Raw genomic sequence first — 17,299 nt, 5'->3', positions numbered from 1 at the left:
CGAATGAGTGTTAAATTAACTACTTAAGTGGAATTATGTTTTTATTTATTTACAACTGACATCTTTACTCACGTAAACGAACAATTAAATTTTGGTGCTAGTTATTTACATGTCATTTTTGTGTTAATCAAATTTCTACACCGCAAGAAAACCATATTGCACCGTATAATGTCGTTAAAAGCTTTCATGATGCTCTAAACTACAATGTGAACGCCCATAATAATGCGTATACAATTAAAATACACAACATTTTTAGTTATTCATCAAACCGTACAAAAACCGCCCACACCGCATAAAACCGCACTGCACTACATAATGCGGTTTGAAACATTTGCGGTGCGCCCTGCGGTTTCCGAAAATCTCAAACCGCACATACGATGCAGTTTGTGGTTTTGACTCTAAATCACACCAAACTGCACCACACACATCCCTGGTATTAACCACAATTTTTTTGTCTGAAAATTTGAACAAATGTGAGGGTAAAATTTACGTGCACATTTTCCGACATTTTTTGGCCCATGGCTCAACCGCCGGAGTAACCATACCGATGAAAATGGCTATCGATTAGAGCATTAGGTATGAGTCCGTTGAGATAGTATTATAACACCTTATAACAACGATGTGGAAATGGTTTTTATGGTGTTATAACACCGTTAAAAGAAGGTTAAGGAGAGAAAAATAGAGAGATGAAATATACAGCCAATCAATGTTTCTCTTTCACTATGTCATAACGCCAACAATATATGTCACAACACAAAATGAAAAATGGTGTTCATGATGTTATGACCGTATTATGAGGGTGCCACGTAGACAATAACGTCATTTTGTGTAGAGAGATGCTCTTATAGAGCCTTCTTGTAGTAATGAAATGAATTTATTTTCTACCACTTTTCACATCTATTTTGTCTATTATTAGGCACACAGATTTAGTACGACAGTCAATTTCTTTTCTTACCAAAAATACTACAAACACGCCCAAAAGCTTTAATACAACACACTGTTTCTTTTCTTTCCAAAAATACTAAGACCGTATGTAGTGCTGATCAAGTCTATGACAAGACGGAACTGCAGGGTCACAAAAGCAGTAATTGGTAAGCATGTGAATACAGCTATTGGCGTAAGAATCCGTGAATTGTCGTGCCCAAATACGAGGTATAATGTTGCACCAAAAGCTACTACCATCGATGTCGTTGAGATGAACAACATTCCCAACCCAATTATCAACTTCGAAGGCAACTTGAAAAGAAAATCCTGCTCAGCAAAACGTGCTGTGAGAATTGACAAAAACATTAACAATGAAGTTACAGATGCAAATAACGATATGGCATCTGATATCGCAAATATTGTGAAGGCCTTTGTGTGACTAAAGATTGGAATTCCCTTTTCCTGATTGTTTCCTCCTGGCACTGTAATAGCAGCTGCAAACATAATGGTGGTGATCAATGCTGCTGTAATTGTGTACGACTCTCCAGTCGCCTTCATCCATTTTTCTCCCTCAATCACCAACTCTTTATGTTCTCTTGTAAACACCATTTGAGGTGTTTCGTGAAACAAGTTTTTTTGTACGACGTTTAGAGGACACACAAATCTTTCAACTTCCTACAACATTAAAAATATGTCAACTATATATATGCTACACAAAATATAAAAATTATGTATGCCAAACAAATTAAACGTTTGAATATGAGATTATATGCCTACCTTAAACCACTGTAATTCACGTTGTATTTGTAAAGCAGCACCCGATATAAAATTCAATTTATTGGCAGGTGCCAATCTTCCCGCGAGATGCAAGAGGTTATTTCCAAAGGAATCTTTGATCGTTCTATAAATATTTTTATGTTCACTCATTTGATACAAAAGGTTGTAAACCTTTTCTGAGCGATTTATCACGGCGTACTGAATAAAGTTGTGCCCATTTTCATTGGCACTCCAAACTGCATTTGGGAATTCACGTATAATGCTGCTTACAACCACACATGCATCTAGTCTTGTGGCTTCAAAGATGGGATTCGTGTAATAATGATGGTAGCAGCGGGAGTCTTTGCATGACTTTATCTTTGAACATGCATCAATTAACAATGTGTAAGCATCTTGATGAATTTGAACTCTCTTTTTGATGAATGGTCGCTCTGAAAACATAGACCCGAATGAGAATCTCAAACAAAGATAACTTTTCTTTCTTCCATGCATTTTTGGTTATGAGATGATGCTAACTTTTTGTTCATCTTACCTAAAATCTTAAATATTGGTGGGAAATGCAAAACAATCCAAAGAGTTCCTGCATTACATGATAGATAGCTTGTAAGAATCATGTGGTTATATATATGGAAAGTGAAACATATGATTAAAAGTTTCTAAAACACGTTGTTTGTGAGTGCAACATAAAATATTAATTATTTTGAACAAAATATTAGCTCACGACCTACCGGTATAGAATAAGCGGATTATCTTTCCAACCCACGAACCACATAACGGGACACATCTGAAAACCATATAATTACACGAGGCTTCGAGAAATCTGGTTACTTTGAAAAGTATTATATAAGTCCCTTCCACATACAAAATTAGTGTACATCGTTAGTTATAATAAATTAAGCAGGTATAATATTGAAACATGAGCATCAAGATAAAAATAAACAAACCTATATATTCTTCCAATATACTGAGTTCACATGGGAAATTTTGAGCTAGAGCCACCATTACCGCGTCACCATGCAACGCTTCGTACTTCAGCATCATCTTACGTGCCAAACCTACATATACTCCAAAGTTAGCACTATCAATTATGTGGATACGCTTTTTAATTTTACTACTGGAATCTGAATCGATGAATCCAATAGAATATACACTTACGAAAATCTTTAGAAGAAATAGCAGTAACTAAAAGGTCATCACCACTTGTGCCAGAAAACAGAGCATCACCAATTGTGCTGGAAGACTTCTCCATTTTAGCGTTAATGTGAAGCAACAGTTGATTAGAAGTCTCTGTATGCATATTTGAAAGAGCTACGGCTAGTGGTGTATGACCCTCGTTGTCCTTGGCCAACAACAAATCTCGGTTTTTTTCCACCAAGACATTAACAGCTTCGGTGTTGCCAACAATAGCAGCAACATGAAGAAGTGTGCTTCCATCTGAATTCCGCACATCTATTGGCGTGTTTTCGGGTATCAGTTTCAACAAATTCTCTAAGAATTCTGACTTCTTGGTAGTACCCACTGCTACATGGAGTACTGTGTTCTCATTATTGGTGATCTTCTCAACCACTGTAACTTGTTCAGTCTTCAAAATCATCTGAACTAAATTCCAGTTTCCTGCTACAGTAGCCTGGTACACCCTTGCTCTTTTTTCGTCTTGTTCGTCTAAATTTTCATTTTAACACAAAGGTAAAAAAAAACTACAAGATATAAAAATATGAGCTATTTAAGGATTTCAAACGACGAAGGATATATAAGATCCATATAATAATAATAATAATAAGGGATATATACAGAAAAACACAACCAATTATATATGTATGTCTTATATTATTTTTATATTCAAAAAAACATTTATATTAATAATTACCATTCGAAAAAGAACAAAATAGATTTTAAGAGAAAATTGACAACTAAAAATCTAATTTTGCTTATATTTTTGTTTATCAATACGAAATTGATTTTAATTGGGATAAAAACAATTAGCAAAGGAGTGAAAAATCAACCATACAAGAATGAAAGTAATCGAAATGTATTTTGGCTTGACATGTTTTTGCATATAATCTAAGAAATATAATGGATATATCATATCATATTTTTAGCTAATTGTTTCTCCTAAAAATCTACAAGTTGGTTTTATTTGAAAGTAAATAATAATATAAAATATAAGGTTTTTTCTGAACATAAAAATAATATAAGATTTTTTTCTGATCATACATTTATAATATTGTTGGGCTTTTCTGCAATTTTTTCCCCTATAATAATAATAATAATAATAATAATATCTAGCTTTGGCAATTTATTTAAATCCGTAACTTAAATGATATATGGATAATGGAATAGGCGAATAGCAAAGAAGAGACTGTACTTTCAACTAGCTCTTGTGGAAGAACATGATCCGGACCATACTTGATCTGCAGTTGTAGATGAGCAGCAGGACCATAGATAGTCTGCAGTTCATCCCATACATCTTTTGCACTGAAATCAGCTGCATTTCTTTGGAGATGAAGTTTTTCTGTAAGACGATTTAAAACATACCCGAGTGTTTCTTTAGAAAGAGAACCAAAGATCCAACTCTTGACTAGGGCATCTGATTTTCCCCACGGCGTGTGAAGGTCACTCACTTTCTCCTTTCCCGAAACACTGGTTTGAGGTTTTAAGAATGTTCCATCGATGAAACCACACATACCATAACTCCCTAAAAGACATAGCATCTGTGTTTTCCACATACTGTACTCCTCCCTACAACTCAGCTTCAAGGTAACAAGATTGGGGGCACAAACATGTGAGGGGTATGGGTATTCTTCTCCAACTTCCACCATCACATATGGATTAGACTCATTAGAGCTTGAGCTTGAGCTTGAGCTTGCCATCTTGCTATCTTCTTTCTTTCTTTCCATCAATGCTCCTTCCATCTTTCTACTATTTAAGCTACAAAGCTGGAATTGACTTGTGCACTACTAAATGTGAGGTATTGACAATTAATGGTAGGTCCTATAAACAATAATGACCTTCTGGCCTTTCATTAGAAACTACGGTCCTGTTTCATATCAACAATAATGAACTTCTGGTCTTTCATTAGAAACTACAGGAGTGCACTACAATTATTGATTTAAAATATCATCCCGTATATGTTATTAAAAATATTAATTATTGACTTAAAATATCACCCATATATGTTATTAAAAATAAAAATAACAACGTCGTTGTTAGTTTTAAATGATAATTTTAGAGGAAATTACTAATCTAGCCATTTTACATGATCTCGTTTCACTTTATAGCTAAAAAATAGAAAATATACCAACATAGTCTTAGAAACCGTAAGTTATTAGACAAACTACAGTAAAAGTAAGTTGACTACGGTCAATGATATTGGGTTGGCAAGTGGACTACTATTTAGTAAGAATGAACTACTGTTTCATCGTCTGTTAGGGCCTGTCAGCTCCGAATATATAAAATTGTAAATTTTCATTTTGATATTTTTTATGTGTTTCAAGTGAGGAAAAACTTTGTCAATGAAGCTCCTAACAAGAACCAACTATATCTCCCATTTTTTGTTTTTTTTTTCTTATTTAGTATAGTACAATGAGTTTGATTTTGGTGGGGAAAAAAAAGGAAACCATAGGCTTCTAATGAAGCCTATTATTTCGAATTTTTTTTATTTACTTTTTTTGTTTGTAGCTTCTAAACTTTGAAATATAAAAACATTGTGTTAATTTTGATTTAAAAAATGAAAAATGGTAAGTTCCATATGAAACCTATAGCGTACAAGCAACTAATGTACATTTTGTGTATTGATTGCTTGTATATCGTAGGTTTCATAAGAACCTACTGTTTTCATAAAAAAAAATTTAATTCCATTATAAGTTGTATAATGATTAAATTTTGTTATAACTAGTAAAAGTTGTTGCTGCCCTTTATATGATCTACAACTTGAAATCATGTCAATTAGAAAGCCGCTTTGTGATAAAATATCTTTTTTCTCATTGCACCATTAAACTTTGAGAAATCTACCAATTATAGCAATGTAATGTATATAAAAAACAAGTAGATATTTCAAAGTATAATGTATTAATAAGAAAGACAAGTAAATTGTTAGTTTATTCATTTATCCTTCTTTAGTTATCCGGTAGAGAAAGGGAAAACAAATTGATTAAGTTATTATTAAGTTTGTTTTGCTATTTTATAGAAATTAACATATAAAAATCGATTAAGTATTGTTATATGTGTTTCGTTTTTAGTACTTTTTGGTTTATAATATGTTTCTCGATATTTACCGATTATTTAATTTTCAGCATGCGAACAAACGAATGATAGCTACTGCAAGTGCTTAATCATTTATACGCAACACGTCATGAATAATCCGCGACAACTAGCTTCGTTCATTGGTTGGATGTACCAGTCCAGACGGATGATCCGTTACTTATTCGCAAACTATTACTTCATCAAGGTTGACTCTTGAAATGGACATGGCAGAGCATATACATTTTTAGATATCTCGGTATAGGTTATCATTCGGTCCTGTGCGGAGTGTTTTTTTTTTTTTTTTTTTTTTGTGATCATATTTATTTTGGTCGGTGTCCGTAATCAAGAGTAGAATTCTGCACTTTTTTTATAAAAAAGTTACGGTGGTAATACATTTCTACTATTTAAGCTACAAAGTTGGAATTGACTTATGTACTACCAAATGTGAAGTATTATTCACATTGACGATAATGCTATGTCCTTTTCATATAAACAATTATGAACTTTTGGCCTTTCATTAGAAACCACGTGAGTGCACTAGAATTATTGATTTAAAATATCACCTCGTATATGGTATTAAAAAAAGCAATTATTGATTTAAAAAATCACCCTGTATATGTTATTAAAATTAAAAATAACAATATTGCCATTAGTTTTAAATGATAATTTAAAAAAAATTAATAATCTAGCCATTTTAGCATATCACTTTTCATTTTATACCCAAAAATTAGAAAGTATACCAAATAGCCTAAGAAACCGTAGGTTATTAGAGAAACCTATGGTCAAAGTGAGTTGACTACGATATTAGGTTGCCAAGTAGACTATTATCTCATAAGAATAAGAATGAGCTAATGTTCCGTAGGTTATTAGAGAAACCTATGGTCAAAGTGAGTTGACTACAATATTAGGTTGCCAAGTAGACTATTATCTCATAAGAATAAGAATGAGCTAATGTTCCGTAGTCTGTCTACTTTTTTTATGGCTCATCAGTCCGCAATATATAAAATTGTAAATTTTTATTTTAGTTATTTTTTGTCTGTTTCAAGTGAGGAAAAACTCTCTAAATAGAGGCTCCTAACAGCAACCAACTATATCTCCGATTCTTCGTATTTTTTTCTTCTTTAGTACGAGATATAGTACTGTGGGTTTGATTTTGGGTGGGAAAAAAACCCGTAGCTTCTTATGAAGCCTACTATTTCAAAAAACAAAAAAAAAAGTTACTTTTTTTTGTTTGTAGCTTCTACACTTTCAAATATAATAGCATTGTTTTAATTATATATATATATATATATATATATATATATATATATATATATATATAGAGAGAGAGAGAGAGAGAGAGCTACGTTCAAATGTTTCTAGCAAAAATACATCAATGAGAATTCAAGAAATAATAAATAATTAAATAAATCATTAAATGGTATTTTTGACCTTTTGTACTTTTAATTAAGGAAATCATTTAATTGAAATCTTGCAATTAAGAAAATAAAGTAATTATATTTGACCTAGTCCTTCACCTTCGTTTCCTACCTGGAACATCACCATTACAGAGAAGAAAATCAGCGACTTCCCACTACCGGTTGCAGCCCTTCCTTGCGTTCGATTAAGAGTCATCGGCCATTTTCTGATTGTTTTTGTGTTTCTTTCTTCTCCGATCAACAGAGGACCAAAGTCTTTCCCTCCCTGTGTGATTGTTGTCGGATAGAAGGAGCAGCCTTCGCTGCCACATGACGATAGCACTGCTGCCTCCATTCCTTTCCTTTCCATGATTGGTGGCTGACGGAGACAGAGATAGTGAACCAAGGGAAGCCTGCCGGAGATTAGATCTCCCTTCCTTGCGATCTGTTCAACCACCGATGAACCCATTGGAGCTGCGTTCAGAGGCTTTGTCATGGAAGTTGTTCTAACACTATATGTACATGTTTGATTTTCCCTAATTTTATTTACCCATTTGATACTATATTCTTGATTTTTTTAGATCCATCGTATAAAGATGGTGAAGTCTTTAGTCAATGATTCACTTGCTCAACCTGAATTTTACCAGTACATTAAAAAATCAGATGGTGAAGTCATCCAACTTCATGCACATAGAATTTTAGAATAGTTTCAGATAACATATAAAACAATTACTTTATCATGTTTGTATTCTATCTTGTAGAATTTGATATTTGAAAAAGACATTGGAGAAAAATTTATCTCTTATCTTCCTTATGAATATCAAGCACCAAAGGAATAATCTTCAATTAGTAGCAGTAGCAAAATCGTCTTAGTATCTAATATGATGAGGGTAATTCTGCCAAAATGGAATCACAAATTCCAGTTTTGTTAGAATGAAATCTAATATGTTGGTTTGATAAAATGTTGACTTCAAATTATTGTACTTATTCTAATGTATGTTGTATACTAGTTATTCTAACTACATTTACTTATGTTTTATGTTCTGTGTTGAATATTCTATATATTCTAATCAAGCATCAATTGCTACAGATGATGAAAGATACACTATTATTCTAATGATTCGATTGTATGTTGTATTGCTTTAATTAAAATATCATTAATCAAGCTTCTAATTGCCGCAAAAGATGGACCAATTGTTAATCGATTGATGAAATACTTTTCGGTTTAAGCTAATTAAGCTAATTCTGTGAGAATGACTTTCTTTCCTCATCATTGGGTGTTTATTCTTATCTTCAGTTGTTTCATTCTTTAAGAATAGTTATTTCATTCTTTAAGAATATTTTTTATCTAATATATTCTTCTATTTGAATAATGTGTAGAGAGTATTATAATCTTGGAGAATCACATAAGAATGATTCTGTCAGAATTGTATTTCTGGTATAATCACATAAGAATGATTATGGTAGAATCACATAAGAATGATTTTGCAAGGGTTGTATTGCAATTGGCTGAAGTTTTAACATGATTTTGTTTCTTATGTTTTTCAGATGTTTCAAGTTTTACCTAGGGATCACTTACCATCCTCGAGTTTATCTCCTTTTTGCAGCTCCTTGTATAAAATCATTCTAATGCAATACAATTCTGACAAAATGTCAATCTCACAAAATGTCAATCTCATAGAATGCTAGCATATTTTTAAGTGGATTAGAGATCAAACATACACAAGACATCGAGAAATGAAAAAAGAAAGTGAATGAGGATTCTTTCAAGAATGCCGGTATTTTTTTTGCAAGAGATTTCAAGAATGAATGTATGTTCATAGTTGTATTCTTTAATAATGAATGTAATTACTTATTCTAAACTATTAAACTTCGTCTTATATAAAATTTGTATTCATTAAAAATTATTGGTCTTGATAATATGTGTTTATAAAATTATGTTCATAGTTGTATACCATTCTGTTAGAATTATAGAATATCATTCTAATAAAATAGCATTATGATAGAATAAAATATGTTTATGCTAGCAAATTACGTTTGAAATTGAATTAATTTGAAAAAAAAAAAACAAATTTTTTAAATCAAAATCATTAATTATCCCATAAATCTCGACTTTTCCTTTTTTAAATTCGTCTCAAACATACACAAGACATCTAGAAACGAAACAAGAAAGTGAATGAGCATTCTTTCAAGAATGCCGATATTTTTTTTGCAAGAGATTTCAAGAATGAATGTATGTTCATAATTATATTCTTTAATAATGAATGTAATTACTTATTCTAAACTATTAAACTTCGTCTTTTATAAAATTTGTTTTCATTAAAAATTATTGGTCTTGATAATATGTGTTTATAAAATTATGTTCATAGTTGTATACCATTCTGTTAGAATTATAGAATATCATTCTAACAGAATAGTATTCTGATAGAATAAAATCGGTTTATGCTAGCAAATTACGTTTGAAATTGAATTAATTTGAAAAAAAAAACAATTTTTTTAAATCAAAATCATTAATTATCCCATAAATCTCGACTTTTCCTTTTTTAAATTCGTCTCAATTGACTAAAATGCCCTTTTGCTGAATTTTGTGTGATTATATGGTATATATTACCCTATTGTACTATCATAGGCCCTGAGATCATGATCTTTGATTATATTTCATCCGCTAGTACAGATATGTGCATTATGGCACACAATAGTTACTAGAAACAAAATAACTTGAGCCTATATATATATATATATATATATATATATATATATATATATATATATATATATACACCAAAAAAAAGGGAACTCGTAGGCTTCATATGAAACCTATGGTATACAAGCAAGTAATGCACATTTTATGCATTGAATATTTGTACATCATAGATTTTAGAACAACCAACTGTTTTCATAATTTTTTTTAAAAATCATTATAAGTTGTATAATTATAAAACTGTATGATTGAATTTTATTATAACTTGTACAGATTGTTACTGCCATTTATATGATCTACAACTTAAAATTATGCCAATTGGAAATTCGCTTTGTGATAAAATATCTTTTTTCTCATTACACCATTGAGTTTTGAAAAATCTACCGTTTATAACAATGTAATGTACATAAGAAGCAATATGCGTGGGTGTAATCGATAGATATTTCATGGTATAATATATTAATAAGAAAGACAAGTAAATTATTATTTTATTCCTTTATCCCTCTTTAATTATCTCTCAAAGAAAGGGTAAACAAATTGATTAAGTAATTATTAAGTTTGTTTTGCTTTTTATAGTAATTAACGTATAGAAATCGATTAAGTATTATTATATGTGTTTAATTTTTAGTACATTTTGGTTTATAATATGTTTATTAATATTTACGAATTATTTAACTTTCAGCATGCAAACAAACGAATGATAGCTACTGTAAGTAGAGGATCTGTACTCGAGTTAATGAATGTAACATCCCAAATTTCGAGGTCAAAATTTTCATTTTTAATTAAGAGATTCATAACATAGTTTACCACACATTGTCAATGTCATATCAATTTATAAAAACCATAACAACGTGTCTGAAAACCATATCATCAAAAGTAATGAAACTCAGAGTACAATCCCAGAAAACTCCATGCGGAAACCATATGTGTGTGTGATGCGCTGCTACACCGCCGACTCCTTCCCCTTAGACGAAGAGGTACCTGAAACCAAAACTAAAATTGTAAGCACAAAGCTTAGTGAGTTTCCCCCATCATACCACATACCAAAACCACATACATATTGTCGGGCAATTCTAGGGTGCCCGACCTACCCATGTCAAACCATTCTGGGGTGCTGACCATCCCATGTCAAGCCATTCTAGGGTGCTGACCAACCCATGTCAAGCCATTCTGGGGTGCTGACCTACCCATGTTGGGCTATTCTAGGGTGCCGACCTACCCTCCGGTCTATCTCAACCGAACACGAGGACTATTTCACCCCTACCCCTAGCATATAATATCATCATAATCATGCTGTCACACATATATGGGGTGTCCGACCTACCCATTGGTCCTAGCGACCGAATCGGGGACTAGTCTCCTCCTACTGATACTATCTCACATAACATAGCATACTAGCATACACACATGTCAAGCAATAGCAAACTAGATGATTATCACCAAGACAATCATCTTAACTAAACATCTACTAGTGGGTCGGCCTTGGTGCCTTAGACCCACTTCTATTGGAAGGTAACTCACATCGATGTCGTGTAGTGTCTGAATTGTCCTCGACGTGCAAATCGACTCTCCTCGACTCCTCAATCCCTACATGACAACCCTTCTAAGTTATCAATTTGAATATGCAACCCTAACCAGGGTCAACTCACTTCAGTCAAAGTCAACATCCAGTTGACCTGACTCGTCGAGTCCATACTCCTCTAACCCAAACCAATCCCCAACTCTACCCGTCGAGTTTAGCAAGAACTCGACGGGTTCTCGCCGAGTCGGTCTCCCGACTTGTCGAGTGGACTACTTAAACTTCCCGCGGATCACGACTCTACTCGACGAGTTGGGCCTCCAACTCGTCGAGTCCCGGAGAAAAACATAAGAAATACTTGAATTAAAGGCATACCAGGAATCGAGTGTTACTAGGAAGGTCACGATGATTCCAGGAAGCTTGTAGGAAGTGGGATTTCTTTTCGAGTATGATCTGATGGTTTGAATGGTTTTTTATTCAAAATGGTGGCCACACGAGGAGGTTCTGGCAGTGGTTTGGGTTCTGGCTCTAGGGTCCGACATATAAATGATTAGATGCGCAAGTTCATTTCATCAGATGATAGTACTTGTAGTATTCTAGAATAGACTCCTGTGATCTTCGGTACAAGCAAGGAGGGTATCATGGAGATTCTAGATGAGTGCTTGGGCGTTTTTCGTTTTGAAATGGTGGCGATGATGGGATCATGCACTTTGACTTTCCAAGAGTTCCAGGCATGTCGAGCCCCAAAGTTCTTCGGGAAAAAGGTTCCAATTGTGAGCAGTCGTTTTGAGAATAATAAGATCGATAGATTCTATATGAATGACGTGAATTAAAGATAAAAACAATGAAGATCAAAAGTGTGCCTAATGCTTTGATTGAAACGACTCTAGGAGAGTTCACAAAAAGAAATTCTCTGTAAGAGCTTACAAACGACGCTTAGGGTTTAAAAAATTTAACACTAATGTTACATGCATGCAAAATATATATAGACTATGACGCTAAACAATATCGATAATGGGCATGCCCATTTCGGAATAAAACAATAAGCATACTGTAACATCCCCCTCTGGCACGTATCACAATATTGTCCGCTTTGGGCCACTCGGCATGAGGACTTCTGTCACAACTGGAAATTTTGTGTCATGTAGTCTATACATTCAAGCTAATGTGAATCAAAAACTTCAATCAAATACATCATGCAAGTACTACAAATAGTCATCAAACAATTGGAAACACTAGAAGTTCTTATTTAGTTCCATTTTGGACTAGAACTTCCTTATTGGACCTAATGGACCAATAAACTTCCAATTTTACTATCTTGGGTTTAGAACTCTTAAATGGGCTCTAATTGGACCCACATCTATTTGTTTCAACATTTTGGGCTATGTTGGACCTAGAATGAAATGAATTGAAAGCTTTGATCCGTGAATACCCTAAACTAGTTCAACAAAAATGGAAAAATCATACTATATTCTTTTATGAGAAAATTCACCCAAATTAACCCTAATGTTGGGCTTAGGGGCAAAGGCCCAAATTTCTTTTTTTTTCCTCCATGTTTTCGGCCCAAATCAAGCCCAAGGGAGAGTTGACTTTGGGGTTGCCACCTCACTTTTATTTGTTGGGTTTCCATGCACACAACTCATGTTTCCAAGCAAGCATCACTTCAAAATCACTTCTATCCTCTCCTCTCTCTCACTCTCGGCCACATCTCAAACACACACACACATTTCACAAATTCTCTCAAGGAACCTTCAAGAAAACTCTCTCCTTTCCTCCCCATAATTTCGAGATTTTAAGAAGCTTTCAAGAGGATCTTTCAAGCTAATCACCATCTTAGGTAAGTATTTACTTATATATATGATCTAGCTATTTCATTCCATCAAAAACCTCCTCTAAATCTATTCCAACTTGTGATCATACACCTTAGAAGTCACCAAACTCGAGATCTACCAAGGAAGGGTGCTAAGGCCGAAAATCACTTCATTTTCCTTCCATTTTCTTTGCAAAACCGAGCCCCCACACCCAAGGTGAGCTTCATACCCCCTATTTTCTGTTTTTATGAGTTTTGTGGGGGGGGAATACAAGTGAAAGTGTAGATCTATATGTGTTTTATATGCTTGTATGGTTTCCATGCTTACATGTATGCTTTTGTGTGTTATAATGTTGGATCTAGCCATAAAACCCCTCAAAACCGAGATATATCTTATGTTAAATGATTTTAGCATCAAATATATTGCTACATACAAAGTGTTTCAAGAAAAATAGCTAAGTGATTTAGTAACAATTTTCTTTGGGCTAAAAACACAAATTTTGGGCCTAAAATGTGAAAAATACAAAATTAAGGGCCCAAATTGACATATCACGAATTCTGATGGATGAAGTGTGTCAAAACAGTTTCAATAAAACAATTTCTGGAAATATACTCATTTAGAGGATTAAAAATATAAATTTCAAGCTTAATGGGCTAAAAATGACAATTTCGGCCCAATGAGGCCCATTATGCGAATTTTTCTGTTTTGGAGGGCCAAAACTGTGATTTTCTGTAAAACAGTGGACCATAATTGATCCAAGTCCTTTTCAAAGGTTTAAAATGCTTTTTAAATTAAAAAGGACCAAAGTTGCAAAAGTTTTACAATTTGGGCCAAAATTGTCAAACTTGCGAAAAAGAAGGGTTATAACCGAGAAAACTGAAACTTCAGGGACTTAAGCTGTTTTCTATGAAAAATATGCTGGAAAATATTTATTTCAATAAGTTTTGGTGTTAAAATGTCAAGAAAATTGATTTAAGGACCAAACCGGAAAGTATTTGAATAAAGGGTTGAAAAAGTAAATTTTACAAACAATGAGGGGCTGAAAACAGAAAAAAAAATTACAAGGCTAATTCAATACATGCAATTTGATCAAATGATGGCACCGCGACTATCGACGAAATACAATACATTACAATACCAAAAGTCGTTGTTAAACGAATTGGTTCGGTCTCGAACCAATAAAAATCCGCAACTACTAACACTACGACACTACGACGCTATAACACTACGACACTACGATTCATACTAATAACGTTTGATAATTCATTATACATGCGAGTGTGCACAGACGTCTACGCACCATCTTTGGGCCCCAAAAGTGTAAAATCTTGTTCGTTGAGCCTAGCTAGCCCAATGACCTGATCTTAAGGCCCGAAGACATTTATCTTACGAAGTGTTGGGTTTTACCGATCTGACACAACGTAAATGGACTTTCAATGGCTTGTATACTACTGGTCCCCAAGGTTCCTTTGGTATTGCTAGTAAAGTCTACATTTCATGCGAGGCGGGTCGGGGACCCCTCGTACATTTTTATCCCCAACCGGTTAATGGAGTCATCGAGGTCTTCGTGTCCTCTTTCTCTTCGGATGTGGGACTACACATAGTCAGGGCGGTTGGATAACGTGATTAGTACGGACGACGCCTACGGGATCGTTAGTATAGCTATAAACTAGTCGTTTGTGTAATGCGTGTTTGTAGCAACTAATCATGCTCAAAATAATCCAACGTCGCCTGGGACTGACACTACACGCTATGCGATGGTTTCAATGTAACTTCATGGAATTCAAGGAATTAGGAAAACATCGGGTTTTCCTAGGGTTTTCAATACATATAGATTTGAAATGCATACAACTTCAATGAACAATTTTTTTTACAAGTATAGAAACAAACAAGCATACCTATGGATCTTCACAAACGTTTTCAAAAGCTTTTTCTTTTCAGAAAATATCGGATTTTCTGGTGGTTTTCAAACAATACAAACATTGGATTTCAAACACTACTTATGAACTCACCAACATTTCATATGTTGACGTTTTTCAAAATACTTGTATTCTCAGGGAACCAGTGAACCAAAGGAAATCATATTCAGTGATGGCTTGTAGTTTATTGATGTACGAATCGAACAATTTATTTTTGGGAATGTAATGTTTAAACAATATACTTCATGTAAATTCTACTGGTTGTACTATACTAATGCATGGTGACGAATGTTGTTATGTTTCATATATTCAATGTTATGGTATTCAATTGAGTCACGACAGCCCCCGGACGTTTCCGCCGTCTGGTTCGGGGGTGTGACAACTTCCCAGGGGGTCACCCATCCTGGTACTACTCCCGCCCTAGCACGCTTAACTGCAGAGTTCTTATGGGATCTGCTGCCCTCACAGCTTTAAAACGCGTTGTGACAAGGAAGGTATCCACACCCCTTATAAGGAATGCTTAGTTCTCCTTCCCAGCCGATGTGGGATCAAATCTAACCCACTTTCACCCCCCATTATAGGGTTCGACGTCCCTGTCGAACACATCGACCCGTGCCCTAGCTCTGATACCATTTGTAACATCCCCCTCTGGCACGTATCACAATATTGTCCGCTTTGGGCCACTCGGCACGAGGACTTCCCAGGGGGTCACCCATCCTGGTACTACTCCCGCCCGAGCACGCTTAACTGCAGAGTTCTTATGGGATCTGCTGCCCTCACGGCTTTTAAAACACGTTGTGACAAGGAAGGTATCCACACCCCTTATAAGGAATGCTTAGTTCTCCTTCCCAGCCGATGTGGGATCAGATCTAACCCACTTTAGGATAACTCACCTCGAAACTGTCGGCTGAAAGGATAAGATCCCGCTGCTCCAAACTCCGACACGAACTCCTCCACTGAACACCAAAACACTCAACTCAATAAATACCCTTAATTACCAAAATACCCTTGAAAGACAACTGGTCAACCTTTGGACAAGGTCAAAGTCAACCCCTGACTGACCCTACTCGCCGAGTCAACCCGATGACTCGCCGAGTCCCCATACTCAGAACTTCCCTCAATCCACGACCTAACTCGCCGAGTCACCCCGAGACTCGTCGAGTCCAACAACTCTGAGTCCACTCGCCCACAACTCACCGAGTCATCCCGTGACTCGCCGATTCTCGACTCAATCAGAAAATATCGGGACTCTTCGACAAGACTCGCCAAGTCCACGAACAGACTCGCCGAGTCTAAGGCTATCTTCAACCTACTCGCCGAGTTGTTCATACAACTCGCCGAGTTCCAGGCCATCTTCATCCAACTCACCGAGTTGTTCTTCTAACTCGTCGAGTTCCAGCTCATCTTCAAGCAACTTGTCGAGTCCACCCATGTGACTCGCCGAGTACCATCGGTCTGAATCCATACAGAAGCATTCCAAGCCATGCAATTGATCCAAAACATAGATCTAGCCTCCTACAACTCATCCATCACGTAAAGTGGCAAACTTTACGTGAATCCAAAGGGATCTATGCATTTTGCACCTTAGGCTAAGGTTTGGGACATGATAGCTTCACTACACACTCAAACACAGGGACTTTCAGGCATTCCAACCCTTCTCCATTCCAGATCTGAGGTAGCAATCTCAGATCTAACCTCTAAACTCCAAAACACCAAAAGATATGGTCTCTGGCATCCCCAAAATGAAGAATCTAGACAATAGCAGCTCAAACAATGGAATGATACCTCAAAAGGAAGCTCCAAGAGAAGATTATCCCGAATCCTTGCAAAGCCCTTTGATCCAAGCCTCTTCTTCTTTAAGATCTCTTCAACAACCACCTCTCCAAGCTCCAATTTGCTCAACAATGGGGTTTCTCCACGAAATTAGGGTTTCTGGAACTCAAGGGATGATAAGGAGGCTGGGGAGGAAACATAATGTTCTTTATATAGGGCTCAACCCCGAGAATTAG

At 35.1% G+C, this 17,299-nt stretch overlaps 1 protein-coding gene across 1 annotated transcript; it reads right to left on the bottom strand.

Annotated features, from left to right (window-relative positions):
- Positions 1–925: 925 nt before the first annotated feature.
- LOC145066261 (uncharacterized) lies at positions 926–4,688 on the bottom strand. Its single transcript, XM_079013464.1, has 7 exons — positions 4,067–4,688; positions 2,857–3,363; positions 2,646–2,756; positions 2,430–2,552; positions 2,234–2,281; positions 1,702–2,132; positions 926–1,599 (listed from the first exon to the last, which is right to left on the bottom strand). Exons 1-7 carry the CDS (start codon positions 4,611–4,613, stop codon positions 985–987), a joined length of 2,382 nt encoding a protein of 793 aa, XP_078869590.1. The 5' UTR covers positions 4,614–4,688; the 3' UTR covers positions 926–984.
- Positions 4,689–17,299: the final 12,611 nt, after the last annotated feature.

Source organism: Lactuca serriola, chromosome 8 (assembly GCF_051521515.1).
Source record: "Lactuca serriola cultivar US96UC23 chromosome 8, Lser_US96UC23_V15, whole genome shotgun sequence".
Taxonomy (NCBI): domain Eukaryota; kingdom Viridiplantae; phylum Streptophyta; class Magnoliopsida; order Asterales; family Asteraceae; genus Lactuca; species Lactuca serriola.
Note: the sequence above shows the minus strand (reverse complement) of the source record. Positions and strands in the feature narration are given on the sequence as shown.